Raw genomic sequence first — 22,348 nt, forward strand, 5'->3', positions numbered from 1 at the left:
AAACCGGGCCTCACTTCAGCCTTTATTCTATTTGTCCATCAAATCTTTTGTCCATGATAGTCAGGTTGGGGGCCCCTCCTGGGCAGCCCCCTGAACATTGTACAAAACAGCTCCTGGCCCACCCTGGCATGTCTAGCAGGCCCTAGCCCACTGCACCCCCCTCCCCAGGCACACACACACACAGCATTCATTGCTGTCATTCCACCTCTCCTTAGCCCCTGGCCCAGGGCCAGACCCTCCCTCCAGGGGTGAGGCCAGGAGAGGGGGGTCAGCTGTCAGGTGTTGGGGGGCCTTGGCCGACCCCTCCAGCAGCCCTCTGCAGCATGTCCAGGGCCTCCCAGAAGAAATCCTTCTGTGCAGCCATCAAGGGCATCCAGCCCACGACCTCCTTCATCTTTTCCATGCGGTCCTGCAACGTGGGGCAACTGTGGATCTGGCTGAGGTACTGCTCACAGGCCCGGGCCACCGCCCCCCCAGGGTCCTGGGCTGCTCCGGCCCCCAGGCTGGGCTCGGGGGTCCCCGCCGCCCTGCTGGCTGGTAGGTCCCGGTAGGCGGGCTGGTGCTCGATGTCATGGCTGGACAGCACGTAGAGGCACTCCCTGGTAGAACAGAGGGAGCAGGCACACAAAGGGACCTTGGAGGAGAGACAGAGCGGGAGGGGCTGAGTGGGGCCCCAGGAAGGGGTTCCCAGGAAGCCCCAGCTGTTGCATTCCTCCTGCTCAGACCAGCCCTGAGCCAGCAAGTGAGCTGGCTGGCTGAGCCCCAGGGTTGTGTGAGGTCGGAGCGGGCCAGCAGGGGCAGCTCAGGGAGAGAGCCAGGAGCCATGGTACGTGGCAGGAAAGGGAGGTGGGTGGTGCTGGGACACGGGGTCCCTGGGTCCCTGTGGGAGCCCCAGCTACAGTCCTGTGGGCTCTACTGCTCTGGCCCTCCCTGGCTGCCCGCTCCCCGGACACTGCTCTGACCTTGATGTGGAGCTTAACGAAGGAGGCACTTCCCTTAGGCCAGCCTGGCAGGCGGCCTCCGGCCCCACATCCACAGCCCAGCAGCTCCTTGCTGAAGTCTGAGCCCTGGCTCAGCACCAGGGAGTGGTTGAGGCCACACCACAGGGCGACGGGGCGCTGCGGATAATGTACCTGAGAACACAGGGCAGGGTCCCTAAGTGGGGAACACCAAGGCACGGTGGGGTGGGGCTGGGTTGGAGAAGGGTGACAGCTTCCCCTAGGGAAGCTAGCAGAGGGAGGAGGTGGGCCCCAGAGTACCCTCCCCCTCCCCAAGGAGGCCCTCCCTGCCGACTGCAGACGGGCAGCTATCACTCCTCCTTGGTTCTCCTGCAGCTCCAGTCTGACCACAGGGGCACTAGCATGGCTGCTGGTTCCTCCTCTCGGCTCCCTGGAAACAGGCCTCTTGCCTGAGGCCAGGGCCTGCTTTCTGCTCCCTGGTCTCACCCCCCAGGCCTGCCTTCCAGCCTCGGGGGAGGAAGAGCCTTCCTCCCTGTCCCTGTGCAATTCCAGGTTAGGCCCCTGGAAGGACCTGCCTCCCACTGAGTCCGTCCTTCCTTCCGTCTCTAGCATTTTCCGTCTGTCATATCTTTATCTTTCAAAATGGCCACTCTGTTTTGGAAAAGCATTTCCACCTGATTCCTGCTGCTTCCTACCTCTGTCTTTTAGGCAGTAGGACTGGCTACGTGATCAATCTGAAGTGGACCGCATTCTTGGTCTCACCACAGCCAGTCTCGCCTGAACCCTCTGTGATCTGGCTTTTCTCCCCACTACGCTACGACTTCTCTCCAAAGTCACTGGACCTCCCAGCAGCCAAATCCCAGGGCCTCTCCTGCACGCTTGCTCCTGAGACTGTGAGCGCTTTACTTTTGAAGACATAGATAAGTAATTTCACAGCCATTACAGGACAATTATAAAATATTGGCAAGCAAAAATTCATTTAAAAATCACTGGAAGCCCCACCACCCACTATTAGCATCTTGCTGGATATTCTTCCTCACTGCTGCCTCAGCAAATCTATACACGCAAGTTGTATATTTTTAAACCAAAATGGGATTGTGCTGTGTAAACCATTTCACGAATTTCTTTTTTTTTTTTTTCACTGAAAAGTACGGCATAGCCATCCTTCCATGTCAGGGACCATATTCCTACACTATCACTGTCACCATTAATCACCCCCTCCTGGGTAAAACTTTCTGTGCCCGTGGCCTGTGAGATGTGGCATTTGAGGGTGTGTCTCTCTCTCAGAGATAGCTCTTTCAGTCCCTCCACCCACAATCGTGGCGACCACCCAGCTTTGCCCCTCTGTCTCTACTTTTGTCATTTCAACCTTGTTCCAACTTGGAATCGAGCTAGACATTTCTACTTTAGTGTTTTACTCTCACTACAAAGAAAAAGCCTAAATTCACATTCTCTCCTCAAACCAGCATTCCTCGCCCACTGGCATGTTTACTGGTGATACCGTCTATTGCCAGAGCCACCTTTGTCCTACCCCACTGTCCTCATATCTAGTCAGTTTCCAGAGGCTGTTCATCTTCTTTCACAACACCTCACGTCTCCATTCCTCTCTGTTCCCACTGCCACTGTACCAGCCCCAGTCCCTTGTCTCAAACGCTGGTGTCATTCAGCAGCCTCCCGGTGGGCCTCTCACTGTGCCCTCTGGCCACGTGACCCCTTCTCCATCATCCAGGGGGTTGTCTTCTCCTGCTCCAGAACCCGCAGTGGCTCTTTCCCAAATCGATACTTTTGTAGGCTCGCAAACACCTATACCACCTCGTAGCTACCGAGTTCCAAAACACACCCTGCTCTAGTCAGGCCGGGCCTTCCACCGTCCCAGGGATGTGCAAGCTTCGTCCCCATCCCCATTACATAGGATGCCTTTCCCTGTACCCACCTGAATCCTATCTAACCCACTAGGCCCTGCTTACATCTCACCTCTTGGAGTTACTTCAGCCCACCCAGGTCTCCCTGCTTCACTAAACTCCTACTGCATTTATAGCACGAGCCACACAGAATGCACCTCGTGGTGCCAACCCCGGGTGAGATACAGTAGCACAGGCATTACAAACTGGTTGGCTTAACATCCTAGGGAGTAGAAAGTGGATTCTACGGAAATTAGAGATGTGGAGAGATCCAGGGGTCAGGGAATTAGAGGAAGGGGGGCAAGATGAGAGTAGCTGGGAAGCAATCTCACCTGTGTGGGTTCCCCTCGGTCCATTTTGTCCCCAGTTCCCAGCTGCCCATATCTGTTATTTCCCTGCATAAAGATTCGGCCAAATTCATCCACCAGGCCAAGGTGATTGTAGCCAAGAGCACAGAATAGGACCTAGGAGGTAAGGTAGAAAGGAGAAGTGGGCCTTCAGTTGTCTCCAGGGGAACTCTGAGCTCCAGAATCTCACAACTGCTAACCTGCCACACCCAGCTGATCGCTTTTGGTCTTGCCCTCTATGTCACCCCTCTCCCTGGGTCCCTTGTCCCTCCCTGATCAATCATCTGATTCCTGCTCCCGCCCCCTCTGGTCTGCCCCACCCCTCCAGGATCCTACCTTGGCAGGCAGTGAGAGCGCAAGCGGCATCTGCTGGTCCGTGGGGTCAAAGGCTTGAAGGGTCCCAAAGAGATCACGATACACCCCTGGGGTATGCACCTCAAAATACACTCCCCCCTGGTCTGGGGGGTTGGGAGCCCTCAGCTCAGCAGCTTTGGGCACCCATTTCCTAGGGATCGGGCCCTACCTGGGATGAAAGATGTAAGATCTGGGGAGTCTCACGCCCACTAGAAATGCTCTACGGGTCCCCCACAGAGCTGGAATAAGGATAAGGGAGGGTTCTGTATCTGGAAGGTCTGTCCAAGGCTGGGGTCTGGAGAAGAAGGGAGGTGGTTCTTACCCGTAATGTAGAGAGTACTGCTCTGGTTGGAAGCCATGCAGGCCACACGCAGGTGAGGGAGGCAACGGGACACCTTCCTCAAGGCCAGCTGAACTGTATAGGAGCGTGGCTGGTCCAGCTGGGTTTCATTCACTACCAAAGAGTAGATCTTTCCTTCCTCTGGGGGAGGGGGCGGGGAGGCAGACAACCGTGTTGGGGAGGGGACCCGCCAATAACCACATTCACTTCCCAAGAGACTCCCTAAGCCATACAGGATGAGACATCTGCTGCCCTAGAGTGGGGCTGGAAGGAAAAGGGTAGAGATGAAATAAGGGGGCAGTGACCTCAAGTACCCCAGCCTCCAGCCTTCACCACCGAAAATCAACCAGGGGAGCTCTTCAGTGTGAGGGATGAGTGCAGAGAAAATCGAGCAGTTGGATTTGGTGGAATCCAATTTGAGTGTCGGGAAGAATGATGTCTGGGGATTCAGGGCCCTGCCTAGCATTAAGAAGTTCAGAAGGGGGGAATTCCCTGGCGGTCCAAAGCTTCCACTGCAGGGGGCCTGGGTTCGATCCCTGGTTGGGGAACTAAGACCCCACAAGCTGCGTGGTGAGGCCAAAACAAAAAGAAGAAGTCCAGAAGATCTCAGGCTTGGGGGCTTGGGAGTGTGGTCACGTATAGGGAACACAGAAAACAGGGGCAGTTTGGCATATAAAGTACAGTGCCTGGCATGGAGGTTGGGGAGATTAGAATTTTAAAAATCAGTGGAGCTCTCTGGCGGTCCAGTGGTTAGGACTCGGAGCTTTCACTGCTGTGGCCCCAGGTTCAATCCCTGGTCTGGGAACTAAGATCCCATAAGCCGAGAGGCAAGGACAAACAAAACAAAACAAAAAAGTCAGGCATTTACTGATGGGTGGGTTCCAAACCACTTTTTTTTTGCAGCAGGGCCCTTTATTCCTCTGACACATTATGCAGAATCCTAGACTAGGAGACAGACAGACCAAAGCAGCGCTATTTGGTTTGAGACCAGGACGAGGTGGCATGCAGAGGCCAGTGTGAGAGGCCTCCTTCCCCACCCGCTGCCGCGGGTCCTGAAGAAGCTGCAGGAAACAATTTGCAAACCACTGCTCTAAGCCTCACCTGTGAGGAGCAGCAGGGCCCGCTGGGTCTCCTGACCAACCAGCACAATCTGTTTGAAGCTCATGGAGTGGTGGAAGGTCATCTTGAAGACCCGCTGCCCGTTGGACTGCAGGTAGACCTCGACACAGTCACAGGACTGGCTGTGGGTTGTGCCCACCACTTCCGGCTGCTCCCGAGTGGCCAACACGTAGAGGTATTTACGGTAAACTGTGTCACCTCTCGGGTCCGAGGCAAACTGTAGGAAAAGACGAAGGTGTCTGGGATCTCCAGCCTTGCAGTGGGATGAGGCTGGGGCAGCTGGATCCTGGGGTGGGAGATGAGATACTTGGGTCCAGGGCTGGGAAAAGCGAACTTGGTTTCCAGTTCCTGGTATCGGAGGGCGGCTGTCCTGAGGATGCCGCCTCAGGACTGGTGTGGGCCTTGGGTTCCCGGAAAAGAGGTGGGGTCTCAGCTGCCGGGGTCCTGGTACTCACATCCTTGGCTCCGCGACACAACAAAACATAGCGGCAGGCCCGCTTCCACTGGATCTGGCCAAGGGTGGAGGAGACCAGGGCATTTTTGAGGAAGAAGAGGGTCCCCGTGTAGTCAAGAATGAAGATGTGGTCCTTGGTGGGCAAGAAGCGGCGGTAGCCATGGGCCAGCACAGGGGCTACAGTCTTGCTGAGACAGCGGCGGCGGCCCCCAAATGCCTGGAAATACAGGCCCTTCGTGTCTGCAGAAGGGAAGGAGAGGGAGGTTTAAGGGGTCGGGGAGGCACAAGGGAGATGAAACAGAGCGTGGGCAAGCAAGATTTCTCAATGGATGGGTGTTTAGCTCCTCCCCATCCCCAGGCCTGGGGAAAGACCCCTTCCAAAGGGCACGTGGAAAGCTCAGAAGATACCTGAAATTATGCCCCATGTCTGAACTAAAGTTCTCTGCCCCACCTCAGCCCAGGGCTACACACATGCTTCTAAGTGAGCACTTCTTTGGTCCAAACTTGCATCAGAGACATCAAAGGAAATATAAGAATGCATAGAAAAGCAGAAAGAGGTGTGAAAAGGAATGACTGGGAAAGGCCAGTAACCTTTCCACACCCCTAGCTCTGGATCTGCTATCTGCATCTCCCTTCATCTCCGTTGTGTGAGACAAAGTTATTGGATAGGGGCTCCCTGGGAAGGGAGGGGATTAGAGCATATTTCTCAACCTGGGGGTGATTTTTGTCCCTCGGGGACATTGGCTGTCAGAACTGGGGGAGGTGCTACTGGCATCTAGTGGGTAGAGGCCAGGGATGTTGCTAAACATCCTACCATGCAAAGGACAGCACCTGCCCCCTGCAAAGAATTATTTGGCTCAAAGTTTTAATAGTGACAAGGTTGAAAAATCCTGGTTTAGAGGAGGGAAAACTCCAGGTTTTGGGAGAGGAGGATGTCTCAAGGTAAGATTTGGAAGAGCTTGAATATGGTGGGCAACTTGGCAGGGATGCTAGGAATGGGGGCTCTGGGTGACAATGTCTGTCCGAGAGCAGCTCTAGAGACTTGGAGTAAGTCCTTGTTGGAGTATGTTTAAATCTAACAAGTTTCTTCCAGAGAAAGGGGCCCTGGAAGGTTGGCTGGGAATACTGAGGTCATCAGGCAACTTTATGGGGCAGGAGGGATCCCAGAATAAGGTAGGACAGAAGCAGAGAGAACTAGAAGTTCCCGGGAAGGTGTACAGTTCAGAATCGCAGCTCTCTTCCAGGGCCGGACCCCAGAACCCTGCTTTCGAAGGCGAGGACTGAGCCGGTGACACATGCGTCTCCACACGCCCTCAGAGTCACACACTTCGTGGAGGTAGTGGCAGGTCTGGCCTAGAGAGACTACATCTCTGACTGGGAGGAATGAGATGATGTGGTCCACCTGTGGGGGCAGGAGGGGGAAAGCAGGGGTCATGGGGGCCCCTCAGCGGCCCCCAGTCCTTTATTCTCAGCACCAACCTGCCCCCCCAAGGACTCACCAGCTCTGGGGGGAACAACTGAACAGATGTAGGTTTTCCTCTCCTCTTCTTCTCTTCACCCCCAGGCTCTGGGCCACATGAAGGGCAGCTCCGCTTCACCTACTCAAGGAGAATTGGGTGCACAGGGGTTCCATGAGGGTCATGCCTCTTCCTTCTGTTAACTACTTATTAACCACTACCTTGGGGGCTCTGGGCTGTCAAATCCTCCCATCTTTCTCTCTAGGTCTGTGGGTTTACCCTTCCCTGTCTGCCTTGTTCCCTGTCCAACTTCTCCACATAACCCCTCCCCTGTTCTCTGGCTGCCATCTTGCTGCCCTTCCCTTGCTTCGCCTCCTGCCCCCTCACCCTGAGCCCCTCCTCCAGTCTGCAGAGCCCGGTGACTTTTTGCAGCTTCCGTCTCCGGCTTCTCCTCACCATTCTGACTGCCCCCTCCCTGCTCCTGCCCTCATCTCTCCGGGCCCCTTGGCCCCTTGTACTCAGCTCCCTGGCCTTTGTCCCTGCTGCTTTTCCCACACCATGGCCCCTGCCTGGGCTTGGGGAACCTCTGGGGCCCCTTTGCCTCCTAGGCCCCACCCCCATGGAGTCTGGGTCAGACAAACCTCTCTGTGACCTCACCACCCAGCCACTGTGACCTATTTCCCCCAACCTTGCCCGGGATTTTCTCTCTTAGCTCCTTGGTTCTAGCCCAGTTCTAGCCACCCAGTGGCTCATGGGATATGCACAGGACAGGAGCAATAAAGTGTGAACTACTGGTAGACGAGGCCTTTACTTTCAGGGAGTAGTAGGAGGTTTTTCCACGTGATACCCTTTTAGCACTAAGTGTAGAGAAACACTGGTGAATTCTTCACATCTCGGCAGGCCAGAGCCTCCAGGGGATTTGTAGCTCAAGGATATAAACTCAAAAAAACAAAAACAAAAAACAGTATAAACTCAGTTTGACAGGTGAGGGGGCAAGGTGACCCTGCTAATTAGACCATCTATCTCATGAAAGCAGGCATCACATGAAAGTGGGCACAGCTGAGCACAGACTCAGGAAAAACACATCCAAAAGCAGACTGCTTTCCTGGGACAGTAACATGACTGCATGTATGAAGGGCAACCTCTTAAGGTGGAAGAAAGGGATGGATTTACTCTGAAAGCTTAGGTTATCTCCCGGAGTCTAAGCTATTAACTTACTCTTATGGGGGGAGGGGGATGACACGGATGAGAAACAGCAGGAGCTGGGGCTGTGTCTGTCCACGTAGGGGCAGAGGATCTACACCAATCCATCCAAGGAGTAGCTGGCTCTCCCAGGAACTCTGAGGAATCCAGGCCTGGACAACAGCCCTCAGCTGCATCGTATTATAGACTCATCTGTTTTCTGTGTTAGCTAAAAGACGGTCAACCATCCAATCAAACTCCCTTATTCAGAAGGACTAGTAAACAGCTAGTTTGGGACACGTAGGATGGAACTTTAAAAATTCGATAAATGTCTCGGAATGTCAACGTGTGAGATGTGACTTATGGGAAAGAACCTTCAGCTATTTGTGGCTTGGCAACTATTAACCAATGAAGTGGATTATATTAGGTCCTTATGCCACCTAACAGGATACTAAGATCTCTCAGCAGACGGAACAAGTATCTGCAGCTTCCTCTTGTTACTGGGTCCCGTTGATCCACTCCATTTCACCTCGGGAGGCAAAGAATAGGGTACGAACAGAAAAAAGTCCACCGCAAAAGCTGATGCAGGGGGAAGCGTGGCTTCTAGTGCGAGCTGTCAGTAACCCGCTGTTTGCTCTTGACAGCTCATCGACTTCCCTCCGCCTCAGTTTCCTCATCTGTAAAACGGAGGACTTCTTCTAGGTGAGGCGGTCCCTTCTAGACTAACCCCCCAGGTCTGATCATCACAATTCCTGCCCAGGCGCGCTCCTTTGGGCAGGGGTGTAGGCCGGGCGGTATTTTCGAGGCTTTCCCGGTCTCCCTTAACCCTCCCTCGAGGAGTTGAGCTGGGCCTCTCCAGCCCCTGGGAAGCCACCGGTCCGCCCGGACTCCGGAGATTGTCGCGGGGCCTCGGTCTCCGCAGCCAGAATGGCATCCACGGTCCCTTCGGCTGCAACAACCCCCTGTACACTAGCCTCAGGCATCACCTTGCCTCCCGCTCCCCCCATCCCCACGGTCACCCTGGCGCCCTCAAAGCTGGCTCGCTCCCTAACACGTCCAGCTCGCACACACTACTGCAGTCCCTGCACTGCTTCCAGCCAGCCCAGCGTGCCGCACTCACATTCTTTACCTCAACCTCAAAGTTCTAACTCACCCGCCTCCTCCTTAGCGAAGGGACCGACTTCTCGCCCATGGTATTCGTAGGTAGAGCCGTCCCTCAGAGAAGAGGCCGGGCCAGGTTCCCTCCGGGGGGTCTAATTGGCCTTCTTGACCGTCACTCGCCTGTATCTGGCTTGCGATTGGTTTTCGTTGGAAGATGACCGGGGTCTGCGTTTCTCGGCCTCTAGCCCTTCTAGTGGAGGGCCGACGTCCCCTCCTCCTGATTGGACCTGATTGGCTCCATCTCCACTCCTGAGATTTGTGATTGGATGCGGCTGCGCGGGGCGGGCCGGCCTGGAGAGTAGGCCGTTGGCGAGCACTCTATTCTAGTCCCCCTCCCTTCTCTCGCCTCACTCCAGCGCCGGAGTCTCCACCCCGCCGGCGGGTTCTGATTAGCCACTTCCGACGAGTCTCGGGATCCCGATTGGTCCGTCGGGTCCCTGAGCCCGCTTCCTCCCCCTGGAAGCGACTACGGCGGCTCCGAGGAGGGGGAGGGGCAAGGAGGGACTGCCGGTCCCGTCAGTCAGGCAGCGGGAGCCGCCGGGAGCGGATGGCGGCGGCGGTAGCGGCCTCTCTCGCCGCCGGGGGTGAGGAGGCGGCGACCACGACCTCCGTTCCAGGGTCTCCGGGTCTGCCCGGGAGCCGCAGTGCAGAGCGGGCCCTAGAGGAGGCCGTGGCCACCGGGACCCTGAACCTGTCTAACCGGCGTTTGAAGCACTTCCCCCGGGGCGCGGCCCGCAGCTACGACCTGTCAGACATCACCCAGGCTGGTGAGTGCACCCAGCTCCGAGCCCGGCCGGGACCCTCATTTGCATAGCCCCGCCCCTCGCTTGTTTCTTCCCGGGCCCTGGAGTCTGGCCCGCCCCATCACCTGGCCGTCGGAGTTCTAGATTCTGCTGATTTGCATAAGTCTGCTCACCCCCTCCCCACTTTAAGAACTACTAGACAATGAGCGCTTTTCTCGTTTGCACGGAACACTCAAAAGTCTCTGGCCGAGCGTCGTGAGCGCCCCCCCTACCCCGCCCCTCTTCTCTTTATTTGCATATCTGCGCACCTGTAGAATGGTCCTGCCCCTCACCTGCTTGGCTCATTTGCGTGACCTCTTCAACCTCAGTTCTGATCGTTCCATAAAGCAGCCCCCACGAGCCCGCCCAATGACTCCTTTCTCTTTCTCCACTTCGTCTCCAACTCTTTCCCCTGTTCCACCAAGATAAGAGCAGCCCCAGGCCCCCCGCTTCCATGCGTTTGCCCCTGACAGCCCCAAGTTTCTGTTTCCTTTGCTTGTAGTCCCGCCCCCTAAGGCCGCTGACTCTCCACTCTTCCCCCGGCCAGCCTGTGGGAAAAAAGCAAATCTCCCACCTCCCCCAACTCTTTTCTCCGCGAGCTCTTCCTCCTATTATCCCTGACTCCTTTATCTGCGACTCCTCCTCCTTCTTGCGTGTGTGAGGTCACTGTGGAGCCTGTGATCTCACAGAGACCCTAGAATTCCCATTTCAGTTTCTGCTTTCCCCAGGGGGGAGGGACTTGAGGCAGTTGCTGAAAGGAAGGAAATCTTATCTCCCAGTTAGGAGTGCTGGGAAGCTAGAGACGGTCCAACTGTCCTTCCTAGTCCCCCACCCATAGGATTCCTCTAATCATGCTCCCTCCACCCTGGTGTCTGTTGATGGTAGGGTGCAGGGACTCCACTGTGACAAGTGAGTCAGGCCTCAGCTGCTCAGGAGGCAAACTCTGACCTTGGGCTGGCAGCTGGGGGGTGGGGATTGGGAGAGGGGTGGAGGACTGCATTCCCAAAGCCCCACCCCAGCCGAGCCCAGGGTGGGACTTGGGGCTGGATGAGAGTTGCCCCCCTGATGACAGTGCCCTGGGACTGCATTGCCCCCCAGCAGGTGCCTGCTCACCTGCAAACACCCTAGTGGGCACCGACACACACTCTTTCCTCGACTGTTCTGGAGAGAACCAGTTGAAACCACTCCACTTGTCTTGGGTTGCTAGGTAAACTCACTCGCCCATTCTGCGGCCAGTGAGTTCAGGGCACCCGGGAGCCACTGCTGTCCCTCTCAGTCCCCCCGAGCCGCCTAACCCCCCAGCTCCAGATTGACCTCAGCAGCTGTGTGACACTTGCCGTCTGTTCCCTTTCCCCTCCCCCTTGCTTGTTTTTTGACAAAGACCAAATGTTATTCTTTACTTCCTTAGGGCTCTGTCTGTGTGAGTGGACGCCTGGGGAGAACTCCCAAGAACTCCCGGGCCCCCTCCCAGCTCCCACCCCCTCTCCGCCTCCTCCCCCAGCATTCCGGCTCAGGGTGAAGCCCGTTCTCCTGGGAAAGCGGGACAATCCCAGCTTCCTGAGAACCCCTCTCTACCCTGCTCTCCACACAGGAATCCTCAGTCCTTTCAGGGCCCAAGTTCTAGGCCAGGTGGGTCGCTCTCGTCCAGAACTCTCTCTTCCGGCCCCTCTCCCCAAGCAGGGTGCCTGTAGCTTGGGGTGGAAAGAGGAAGTGACAGGAACCCAGTCTGTTGCCCATACCCTGCTCTCCACACTTCCTCGCCCTTCAACCCTGACAGACTAAAAACTTCAAGCTCTGCTGACTGAATCATGTGGAACCTCTCCTCCTGCTTCCGCAGCTCTTTCTGAACCAGCGTTTTCCTTGCGCGTGTGCTGTGGCGCAGGTCCCTGATGTCCCTTGGACTCGGTCCCGGGGCCCTGATAGTAGGATGAATCCTGAGATGGGGGGAAGGGCTGCTCTCACAAAAGAGAAGTGCAGCTCATTCTTTCACAGACCACATCCTGTGCCTCCTGTGCGCTGCTCCTCCAGCCCCGCTCCGCTCCCTTCCGCCCGCTCTGAGCTTCTGCCCCTGCTCCCTGGCTCGCCCCATCGGAACCTGCCCTCCACCCCCCTCATCCACATGCGCGTGCGGCACACACATTTGTGGATGCAGAGAAAGCGGGCAGGTGGGGGGGGGGCGGGAGGACTGCATCTCATCCTCCCACCCTCTCTGGAACTGTCTTCTCCTGTGACAGGTCTTTTTTCTGTGCACGCCAGGGTTGGGAGCAGAGAGGGTTCCTGGGGCGTCAGGCTGTCGTCTGCCCTGGTAAACACAGGGCCCAGAGACAGAACCTGACAGGTTATTTCTACTTCATTTCCTGTCACAAGACTCATTTCCTTGGGGGATATACCCCAGCTTCCCCTCCCCTCGGCTTTTGCTTGCCCCTCCGTGGAGAGGGCCCTCTAAGAAGCTCCCCCAAGTTCTGTCCCCTGGGACTTCCCCAGCAGGCCCTGGGCCCCTCGCAGTACCGGCTGCGCAGAGGGAGCACAAAGCCGGGCTTGTAGCCGTCTAAGCAGTGAGGGCCTCCAGCCAGGCAGGAGCCCCGTGCCGGGCTCCTCGCGCTGGTCTCGCAAGCCACTGGTTGAGAGAAAAGGATGGTAGTAGACTCTCCCGTCCTTTCCACCCTCTCCACTCCTCGCCCGTGCCCAAGACTCGAGGTAGAGGAGCTGGTCTGAAGTCTGGGTCGGCGAGAGAGGAAGTAGAAGCAGGAAGGAGGCCAGCTCTGAAGAAGGTGTGCCTGGGGCTCCACCTCCCGCCTCCGGCTTGGTCCACTTGCCTTTCCCTCCAGGTCCTTGGCAATCTGTAACTTCATAGTCCCTTGGGCCTGGCTTGCTGATCCCAGGGGCTGGTGAAAAACTGGTGGCCAGTGTCAGGTCTCTAGAGCCAGGCTATAATAACCCTTGGTGGAAAATAGGTAGAGGCTGGGAGACAGGGCGCCTAGGAGGGAAGAGCTTTCTCGGTCGTGTCCCCCAGGGGTTGTTCATATTCTTACCTTGAACCTCCCAGCCCATCACCTTGCTAGTTCCTTTGGAGCACCAGCCTTCTCCTATGACCTTTGCCTTCCACCTCTCCAGGCATCACAGAACAACAGGAACCACAAGAGTTATAGAATCTAGCCACTCTTACAGTAAAATAGCCCTGCATTTGTGTGTTTGAAGATGGTGTTCATGGCTCGCCCCCCTCCCCCAAGTCTAGGCTTCTCCAGCCCAGTGACCCCAAGGCCTTTGCCTTCCCTTTGCCGCTCTAGCTATGCTTGGAATGGGCTCCAGGTTACGGAAGGCTTTCTTCTCGCTCTAGAGGGTCCAGGTTTATAGGTCTAATTCCTTGGCTCTGGGGAAGTTCAAGGTCTTCCCGTCCAGGGCTGTGTCTTTGCAAGCTCTCTCCTGACACTTGCTTCCCCTAGACCTGTCCCGGAACCGGTTCCCCGAGGTGCCAGAGGCAGCGTGCCAGCTGGTGTCCCTGGAGGGTCTGAGCCTCTACCACAATTGTCTGAGGTGCCTGAACCCAGCCTTGGGGAATCTCACAGCTCTCACCTACCTCAACCTCAGGTAGGGAGGCAGGGCCACCGGAGGGTAGGGGGTGGTCCTTCTCGGCCCCAAGTACCAGTGAACGGCACCCTGAGTGACCCTCCCGGTGACCCTGAAAGGACAGCGACGCTGGGAGGCCATGCCTGGAGGGTGAGCCCACTGCCCTCCTCCCTCCCACAGCCGAAACCAGCTGTCATCGCTGCCGCCCTACATCTGCCAGCTGCCCCTGCGAGTGCTCATTGTCAGCAACAACAAACTGGGGGCCCTACCTCCCGACATCAGCGCCCTGGCAAGCCTGCGACAGCTCGTGAGGATGGGGAGCAGGGTGACAAGAGGGACCGATGAGCCAGGCACTAGGGGCCTTTGGGGGGCAGGGGAGGGCAGGGAAAGGAGGGATGCGCCCTAGGGGAAAAGCCGAGACTAAAGCAGGCGGCCAGGTCCAGGAGGTAGTTTCTGATGCTCCGGGTCTGTGGCTCCTTCCCTACTTCTTTCCTCGTTCTAGGATGCGAGCAGCAATGAGTTGCAGTCTCTCCCCGCAGAGCTGTGCGGCCTCCCTTCCCTGCGGGATCTCAATGTGCGGAGGAACCAGCTCAGCACCCTGCCTGACGGTGAGGAAAAGGAAGAACTGGAGGGGTGTGAGGGTGTGTGTGTGTGTATCTACCTTGGAGGAGTCACAGACAGGGAATCTTCAAGGAAAAATAATGCCTTAGTTGCCCAGGGTTTTGCAATGTATGAGACACACTGTAAATTATTTTCTTTGCTCTTGACCAGCAACCCTCTGAGGCTGGCAAGGCATGGGTTATTAGCTGTACTTGACAAATGTGGGGAAAGGTACAGGAAGGGGAGTGGTGAGTGCATCGGCACCCTGTAGAATTTCACGGTCAAGAGGAGCCCTCAAGGTCACCCAGTGTCACCACTTAGCGCCCACGAAGCTCTCAAAACCTGAGTCAGGTGAGGTCCTGTGCTGCCTCCCCAGAGATTCTGAACCAGTGAGCTGGAGCTAAGGCAACCCCATTTTAATGAGCTAATTGTGATGTACCCGACACTTGATAGCCTTTGCTCCAAAGCAGGCACACCTTCCTTTATTCAGCCAGCATTGTTGTGTGTGTGGGTTTCCTGTGTTTTAGGTGGGGACCAGGTAGATGTGAGTGATGTCACTCAGATCTGGGGCCAACTCTTAAGATTTAATGGCTTAATGGGGAGAGACAAGCAGAGGGAGGCACTAGAACAGGAAACTTAGCGCCGCAGGGGCTAGAGGGAGCCGTGTGCCTCTGCGCAGGGACCTGGGGGAGACCTCAGTCAGCCCAGAGGTGCAGCAGGAGCTGACCTTTGAAGGAGAGTTCTCCATCCTTCTGCAACCCAGGCAGAAGCAACCCTGTGTGTAAAACACGGAGGTCCAGCACAGACGTGGTTGGAAAGGCAAGCCAGGGCTAGGTGGGAAGGCTGGGGCCATGCTACCCATGGTTTTGAAGAACAAGAGAGGGGAGTCAGGTGGCCATCCATTTTCTCTAGGCTCCCCCCAACTCCTTCTTTCCTTCTAAGACAGTAGGGGTACAAATAAGCATTTGATCAGGGCTCTCTCTGGGCCATAAAAGAGACCCCAGCAAAATGCCCTGGGGGCCCAGAGGAAGGAGCAATAAATTCCAACCTAGTGTTTAGAAAGATTTCATAGAAGAAATGACCCTTGAGCTGAACCTTGAAAGGTGCATGGACAGAAAAATGGGGTTCTCCTACCTGAGCAGACAGCATGTGGAGAGGCCCAGAGCAAAGGGGGTGGAGGGTTGTCTGATACGGTGTGAGGGTGGGCAGCGAGGTGCGAGACATGGGCGGAGCCAGATCATGAATTCCTTAACCAGGGAACGGTGCTTGACCAGAGAGCAGTGATTTTTTCTTTTTTTTTTTTCTTTTTCCCACACATGAACATTTATTAAACATTTGCTTCTTTTACTTAGCAATTTTTGGCATTTTCCTGTCAGTACTTCATTCTTTTTAACTGCTGTAGATGTTACATTTTATAGACATATTGGTTAGTTATTTCTTATTAATCAACATTTGGGCTGTTTCCAAGTTTGAAAAAAAAAGTTGCAACAGATACTCTTGGGTCCATATCTTTGTTCAGGATTAATTTCTAGAAGTGGAAGTTCTGGGTCCAAACCCAGAATATTTTGAATTTTAATTGATGTTGCTAACTTACACTCTAAAAAAGGTTGTACCAATTTATAAGGCAGAAAATGCTATTTTTTTTTGGATACTTAATCTAAATCTTTGCTAACGTGTTGGGTAAAACATGTTTTAATTTTCATTTTTTAATTCTGTGAAGTTTAGTTTCTGACTTGCTAATTTTTGGTTTCTAACAATATTCATTCTCAATTTATTACCTCTTGGAATTTTTAATTTTAGCCATTATGCTTGATTTTAGATTATTCTTTTTTGTAAAGAGCAGCCAGTTCTTGTTCTATCATTGGAACACCCCACACGATCTCACTGAAGATCAGAAACAAAGTTTTTTAAGGTCTCAGACCTTCTCTTTTAACCACCGAAATGGTAGTCTTGTACCTGCCTCTTTACTATCCCTGAGGAATATCCTGGATTTTTCAACTTCTTGACTCCTGGTCTGAGTGAAGAGAATTTTTGTCAGAAGTGTCATATAAAGTAATTCACAGTCCCTCTTTTGATCTAATTTTAATAACTGAATGCTAGCTGTTCTGTTTATAATCCATTTCTGACCTTGGACCCATCTGCCTAGCTCCTAGCTCTATAGGCTCTGGTTTCAACTCATGCTGCCAGGGCACTCTCCCACTTTGGGCTGTCTTGGTAGATATTCCGCCCTAGGCAAGTGCTGGTCACCTATTCTTGACTGTTGATGGGAATTCAGGAAGTTACAGCAAGAAATGTTTCACAAATGGTATCTGATACAGTCTAGTTAAGATTAATGGGGAATAAAAGTACTTTGCTTAGAAATAATTATCCATAGATCTAAAGTCAACAAAAGTCTCTACAACAAAAAATACATAATTTTTTCGGGGGGAGGAGGAGTCTTGAAATAGATCAGAAAACACTTTCACATTAATTGTTCTTTTCATATACTTCAAATTTGTACTTAATGCCTTTCTCCTCCTGGACATCAGAAGGAACACCTGGATATTCTGGGATAAGTTTATATTTTTCCAAATCAATTTCTGGAAAAAATGTGTCACTTTCAAATTCCTGCATGATCCTTGTCACAAATAGTCTAAGATGGCCTGGCTTGTTCATGGCTTCCTTATAAACAGAACTGCCTCCCACTATCCAGACCATGTCCACTTTATTTGTTAATTCTGGTTGCTCAATAAGTTTTAAGGCTTCATCCAGACTTCTGGCAAGAAAATGAGCTCCCTGTGGAGGTTCCTTGAGTTCTCTACTGAGAACTATATTAATTCTGTCCTTTAAAGGTCAATTCTTCTCTGGAATGGAGAACCATGTTTTCCTACCCATAATCACCGAATTCTGTTTACCTTCTACTGAAGAGGTTGTGGTCATTCTTTGGAAATACCTGTATTCATTCCTGAGCGGGGGCCAGGGCAGGTCCCCGTTCTTGCCAATGCCCGTGTTCTGGGACACAGCGACGATGCAGTTTAGCGGACGAACCATGATAGCGGCAGAAAACACTTCTGAGCTAGCATGTCACACTGACAACGGGGATTACCTGCCAGCTTGGCGTGAATTTTTCAGAGCAGTGATTTTTATTCTTATTCTGTGTCCCGGGGCACCACTAATCCAGCTGTGCCTTTCTGAGAAGTGGAGAAGGGTGCCCTCTCCTGTGGGTGGGCCCGGGCTTGGCTAGCGGAGCGCTGTACGGTCGCAGCCCCCTCTCCCCGTGCCTTTGTGCAGGGTGCAGCCCGCTCACCCGCAGCAGCCCCGGCTGCAGATCCTGGAAGGCTTTTGAGCAACGCGGTGGCACAGTTTGGTTTGGGCCCTGTGATGGACACTTGAGAAGGAGGAAGCGGCGGTGGGGTGGGAGGAGAAGACGAGGGAAGCATGTGGGGTGGGCAGCAGCTGAAGTTGGTCTGAGCGGGAAGAGGAGCAGGGAGGTGGTTCCTGGGGAGCGCCCTCAGCCAACCAGGGCAGAGGCGGCGGCCCCAGGGGTGACCCACCAGCCAGAGCAGGGGGCAGCGGAAGTGAGCACAAGGCCCCGCCCCGGGGCATGCTTCTAACTCTTCCCTCACCCACCCCCAGAGCTGGGAGACCTTCCTCTTGTCCGCCTGGATTTCTCCTGTAACCGTGTCTCCCGCATCCCGGTCTCCTTCTGCCGCCTCAGGCACCTGCAGGTCATTTTGCTGGACAGCAACCCCCTGCAAAGCCCGCCTGCCCAGGTGAGGACGGGCCCGAGAATGGGCAGGAGTTGGGGGCATAGGTCCCTTTGGTAGCCAAGAAGGATCTGGGAGGCCCCCCTCTCTTCCCCTAACTACCCCCCATGCGCCTCCACACCTAGATCTGCCTGAAGGGGAAACTTCACATCTTCAAGTATTTGTCAACAGAGGCTGGGCGGCGCGGGGGGTCTGCACTGGGGGACCTGGCCCCTTCCCGCCCCCCGAGTTTCAGCCCCTGGTAAGTTGCAAGTGGGAAGGAAGGAAGCCCCTGGATACTTAAACCCCTTCCTAGCACCAGGGACCCCATGGTTTCCGGAGGGCGGCTGACGGGGTTGCTGCCCAGAATGGGGCTGACCAGCTCTCCCTGGCTGGCCCCAGCCCCGCTGAGGACTTGTTTCCGGGACGTCGGTATGACGGAGGGCTGGACTCAGGCTTCCACAGCGTTGACAGTGGCAGCAAGAGGTGGTCTGGAAATGAGGTAAGGGCCTCCTTTCCAAGGATCATGGGGGATCTCAGGCCCAGGGGAACCTCTGAGCCGGGGCCCTTCGCCTGCTACCTCTAAAGCTCAGAGTGACCGGTGATGGCTGGAGTCCTCTTCCTTCGCTCGCCCAAGTATCTCGCGGGGAAGGTCTGGCTCAGCAGCAGAGCCTGAGGCCCTGAACCCCATGGGCCCCGCGACTCCAGAGAGGCTGTCTCCTATCTGCATTTCTGCATTTACAGTCAACAGATGAATTTTCCGAGTTGTCGTTCCGGATCTCAGAGCTGGCCCGGGAGCCTCGGGGACCCAGGGAGCGGAGGGAGGATGGCTCTGGTGTGTAGTGGGGTCACGGGCTAGGGGCCAGGGGGGCATGGACGAGGGCCTAAGCGCCCCCATTGGCTCGCTGATGCGCACTGCTCTCTCCAGCTGACGGAGACCCTGAGCAGGTTGACTTCATCGACAGCCACGTCCCTGGGGAGGACGAAGAGCGAGGTGCTGGCGAGGTGAGGGGAGCCCGCGTTGCCTGTCCATCTACCATGAGAGAGCTGGAGGAGGGGAGCCAGTGCAGGCTCGGGGAACCCCCTCAGCCCCTCTGCTGTTCTTTCTTCAGGAGCAGCGGCCACCAGAATCGAGCCCTGTGGCAGGGGATGGGGAGAGGGCACCAAGCAGCAGGTACCCGGAGCCACCTGAGGCGGCGCCTCCTCCCTGTACTCCATCGCGCCGCCCTCTGCCCTCTCCTCCGGCCCCGCTCCACCTGTCATCCTGCCTCTGCCCCGCAGGCGGGAGGAGCCGTCAGGGGAGGAGAGGCGGCGCCCAGACACCTTGCAGCTGTGGCAGGAGCGCGAGCGGCGGCAGCAGCAGCAGCAGCAGAGTGGCGTGTGGGGTTCCCCAAGGAAGGACAGGTGTGGGCGTGGGAGCAGCTGCCCTGGCGGTGAGGCCTCCTGAGCTTCCCTGCCTCTCGGGGTTGGCGGAGCCCCGCCTGGCACTGCTGACCCCACACCTTCATTTTCTAGTTTTCCGAAGCTGGGGGTCAGGGCTCCTGGCGGGGGTGCTGCCGCCTCGTCCGCTCAGGCCACCTACAAGTATGTGTCCTCCTGGACTCCGCCTCCCTCGGTCCCCGCCCTGCGCCCCCTTCCCCTGAGCATCCCCCCGATTCCCCTTCTGTCTCTCCGCAGCGGCACGCCCAAGTCCAGTGCCACCCAGCTGGGAGCTGCGGGGGGGCAGGGTGCTCCCACCCCCGCCTCCGCCGCCCAGGAGCCCCTTCCTACGGCGGGACCAGGTGGGACGGCGGCGCTGGGAGGAGGGTGCGGGCCTGTGTAGGTGGTGGTGGGGGGGGGGTTGAGACCTGGTGGCCTGAGGGAGGAGTAGGACACTGAGGGATGCTTCTCCTGCCCCCGGCCCCGGCCCCCAGCGAGCGCACCTGCTGCCCGGCCGCTCAGCTCCATTCAGAGACCAAACAGCTTCCTCTTCCGTTCTTCCTCTCAGAGCAGCTCAGGTGGGTCTTCCCTCCTCCCCAGTACTAACCCGGTGCTAGTCCAGCACTAACCCCGGTGCTGGGGCTGTCCCTTCGGGCCTGGGAGTTCTCTGGTCAGTTGTCCCATTGTGTTGAAAATCCCACAAGCGCAGAGGCAGGCGATGTGGGTGCCAGACCCTGCGACCCGGCTACAAAGTCGATGGTGCGTAGTGGAGGCGGCCCCACACCCTCCTCTGTCTCCAGGCCCTTCCTCACCGGACTCTGTCTTGAGACCTCGGCGATCCCCCCAGCTTCTGGACGAAAAGGAGGTGATGGCTCAGCTGCGCCAGGTATGAGAGGTGGGATCTACGTGGGTGGAGCCTGGGCTCCACATGGCGCCTGGAGGTTCCCGGCTTCCCTCAACAGCCTCTTTGCCTACCCTGGTACCTCCCCTGGAGACCCTGACTTCTCCCCCTCCTTCCCCTGCCTCCCAGGTGCTTGAGTCCCAGCTGCAGCGGCCCCTGCCCGAGGACCTGGCAGAGGCTCTAGCCAGTGGGGTCATCCTCTGTCAGCTGGCCAACCAGCTGCGGCCCCGCTCCGTGCCCTTCATTCACGTGCCCTCACCTGCTGTGGTCAGTTGGGGCCCAGGCAGGAAGTAGGGGTTGGGATGGGGACTCCTGGGGCCTCCCCCTTACTCTCTTCTTCCTTTCTTACCCACCCCCAGCCAAAACTCAGTGCCCTCAAGTCTCGGAAGAATGTGGAGAGTTTCTTAGAAGCTTGTCGAAAAATGGGGGTTCCTGAGGTATGGGGGTGTGTCCTCAGGGGCCCAGGGCTGGTCTCTCCTACAAAGGGTGCAGTGTCCTGGGCTCAGCGGGGCAGCCTGCATGGATGGCAGGGTTCCATTCACGGGGGGTGTCTGCTCCTCAGCAGGAAGCACATCCGCCAGGCCCTGTCCCGCATGTCTCCCCTGCATGTCTCCCTTCCCTGCACTCTGCATGTTGGCGTGGCTCTGGCCCTGGCACGTGAGGGCAGGGGGTGGGAAGGATTGTCTTGCTGCTGCTGCTGCTGACGTCTTTTGTCCTTTGTCCTTGTCCATCTGTCCTACTCTCCCTTCCCAGGCTGACCTGTGCTCGCCCTCGGATCTCCTCCAGGGCACTGCCCAGGGGCTGTGGACCACCCTGGAGGCTGTGAAGCGGGCGGGGGGCAGGTCCCCCCCGCCCCTCTGGCCCCCCTCTGGTCTGGGAGGCTTCATCCTCTTCTACGTGGTCCTCATGCTGCTGCTCTGTGTCGTCTACACTCGGCTCCTGGGTTCCTAGGACCTGAAGTCACCCCTACCCCTACCCCCTTGCCCTACTTCTATTTATAAGACTCCTGTGCAAACCCCCTTCCCCACCGGTGGTGCCTTCAGCCCCTACCAAAGACACTAGTGAACCCCCCTCCCCTCATAAACACTGACCTCAGAGGCCCCACTCTGGTGCCCCCAGACCCTGGGCCCCCAGCCTCTGGCCACCCTCCTGTAGCCCCTCCCCTCTCAGTGCTGATGGTGCCTTTTAAGCCCTCTCCCTGCCCTGCCCTCTGCTTCCCTAGAGGGTAGGTCTTAACCTTCCTCCTTGCACCATCCCCCCCCCCCAGCTGCTATAGGGGGCTAAATTATCTATATTTTGTAGAGAGAACTCTATATTTGTAGGGGATGCAGGGGCCCAGGCTGGGTCTCCGTCTCTTGTATAAATTGTACAGACCGTGGCTGCCTGTGTGTGTGTGTGTGTGTGTGTGTGTGTGTTTGCGTCTGCTCCTGCTGTGCCGGGGGCCCATCCCTGGCCGTCTCCCCTGGGCTCTATGTGCCAGCTTGCCTACTCCAACATTTCCCTCTGGAAATGGCAGGTCTGTCCTTTCCTCTGAGCCGCGGCCCCCTGTGTCATCTTCCTTCTGTTATCCTCTGGCAGCTTCCTTGCATCTCATTTGTCCCCAAGCCACGTCCAGGGTGCCCTTGACCTTTGCCTGCTACATCCTGTCAGCTCCCTTTGCCCAGGCTCCTTTAGGGTGGTCTCCCACCCTACAGCTGAAAGGAGGAGGTGACAAGGGGAACTTAATCTGGGCCCCTCCCCCTAGGAGTCCCTGTGCCAGCCCCACCACATCCTGGAAGAGGAGGGGGCCCCGGGAAGGGGCCTCCCCTACATCGCTGCTGTCATCCATGCACTGCTGGAACGGCCTTAGGGGTTGAGGTCAGGGTGCAGGGGCCCGACCCGGCGGGAACCCCAGGAACAGAGAAGACAGCCACGCCTGGGCTCTGCTCTCTAGCGAGGACTGGTGAGGGCGGCCTCGGGCCTGGCCCTGTGCCTCGGGCACCTGTCTGCCCGGGAGCTTGGAAGCAGGCTGGCCCAGCAAGGCGCGAGGCCGCCTCTGGGCGTGGTCGAGGGTCTGGGATGGGAGACTGGGGGCTGGGTG

General features: G+C 56.4%; 2 protein-coding genes and 1 pseudogene across 8 annotated transcripts; 1 reads left to right on the forward strand and 2 right to left on the reverse strand.

Annotated features, from left to right (window-relative positions):
- Positions 1 to 9: 9 nt before the first annotated feature.
- On the reverse strand, positions 10 to 10,186 carry FBXO24 (F-box protein 24). 6 transcript variants are annotated; one of them, XM_059897001.1, is made up of 11 exons: positions 9,267 to 9,286; positions 8,150 to 8,790; positions 6,974 to 7,072; positions 6,693 to 6,876; positions 5,476 to 5,714; positions 5,003 to 5,237; positions 3,884 to 4,042; positions 3,544 to 3,665; positions 3,193 to 3,324; positions 963 to 1,133; positions 10 to 634 (listed from the first exon to the last, which is right to left on the reverse strand). In XM_059897001.1, exons 2-11 carry the CDS (start codon positions 8,240 to 8,242, stop codon positions 269 to 271), a joined length of 1,800 nt encoding a protein of 599 aa, XP_059752984.1. In that variant the 5' UTR covers positions 8,243 to 8,790; positions 9,267 to 9,286; the 3' UTR covers positions 10 to 268. The 6 variants fall into 6 exon arrangements, with proteins under 6 accessions (XP_059752984.1, XP_059752985.1, XP_059752983.1 ...); XM_059897002.1 differs by lacking the exon at positions 8,150 to 8,790 and having other exon boundaries at positions 9,267 to 10,186; XM_059897000.1 differs by lacking the exon at positions 9,267 to 9,286 and having other exon boundaries at positions 8,150 to 9,044.
- On the forward strand, positions 9,646 to 22,127 carry LRCH4 (leucine rich repeats and calponin homology domain containing 4). Of its 2 annotated transcripts, none has more exons than XM_059896998.1 (18): positions 9,646 to 10,041; positions 13,500 to 13,644; positions 13,804 to 13,930; positions 14,126 to 14,231; positions 17,839 to 17,975; positions 18,095 to 18,210; positions 18,351 to 18,450; positions 18,693 to 18,783; positions 18,877 to 18,953; positions 19,061 to 19,122; positions 19,230 to 19,352; positions 19,464 to 19,532; positions 19,626 to 19,729; positions 19,862 to 19,945; positions 20,168 to 20,253; positions 20,398 to 20,535; positions 20,628 to 20,705; positions 21,022 to 21,646. In XM_059896998.1, the coding sequence occupies exons 1-18, from the start codon at positions 9,822 to 9,824 to the stop codon at positions 21,217 to 21,219; spliced, it is 2,061 nt and encodes a 686-aa protein (XP_059752981.1). In that variant the 5' UTR covers positions 9,646 to 9,821; the 3' UTR covers positions 21,220 to 21,646. The 2 variants fall into 2 exon arrangements, with proteins under 2 accessions (XP_059752981.1, XP_059752982.1); XM_059896999.1 differs by lacking the exon at positions 21,022 to 21,646 and adding an exon at positions 22,013 to 22,127 and having other exon boundaries at positions 9,648 to 10,041.
- On the reverse strand, positions 16,642 to 17,253 carry LOC132348904 (dihydrofolate reductase-like; annotated as a pseudogene).
- Positions 22,128 to 22,348: the final 221 nt, after the last annotated feature.

The sequence above is a fragment of the Balaenoptera ricei genome, chromosome 15 (genome assembly GCF_028023285.1).
Source record: "Balaenoptera ricei isolate mBalRic1 chromosome 15, mBalRic1.hap2, whole genome shotgun sequence".
Taxonomy (NCBI): Eukaryota; Metazoa; Chordata; class Mammalia; order Artiodactyla; family Balaenopteridae; genus Balaenoptera; species Balaenoptera ricei.

Coding starts and splice junctions, on each gene's coding strand:
- LRCH4 (XM_059896998.1), top strand. CDS start 9,822: ATGGCGGCGGCGGTAGCGGCCTCTCTCGCCGCCGGGGGTGAGGAGGCG. Junction 19,730..19,861: donor CCTTCCTACGGCGGGACCAG/GTGGGACGGCGG, acceptor CCCGGCCCCCAG/CGAGCGCACCTGCTGCCCGG. Junction 20,536..20,627: donor ACGTGCCCTCACCTGCTGTG/GTCAGTTGGGGC, acceptor ACCCACCCCCAG/CCAAAACTCAGTGCCCTCAA.
- FBXO24 (XM_059897005.1), bottom strand. CDS start 7,552: ATGGGGGTGGGGCCTAGGAGGCAAAGGGGCCCCAGAGGTTCCCCAAGC. Junction 3,666..3,883: donor CAGTACTCTCTACATTACGG/GTAAGAACCACC, acceptor CCAACCCCCCAG/ACCAGGGGGGAGTGTATTTT. Junction 3,325..3,543: donor CGCTCTCACTGCCTGCCAAG/GTAGGATCCTGG, acceptor CTTACCTCCTAG/GTCCTATTCTGTGCTCTTGG.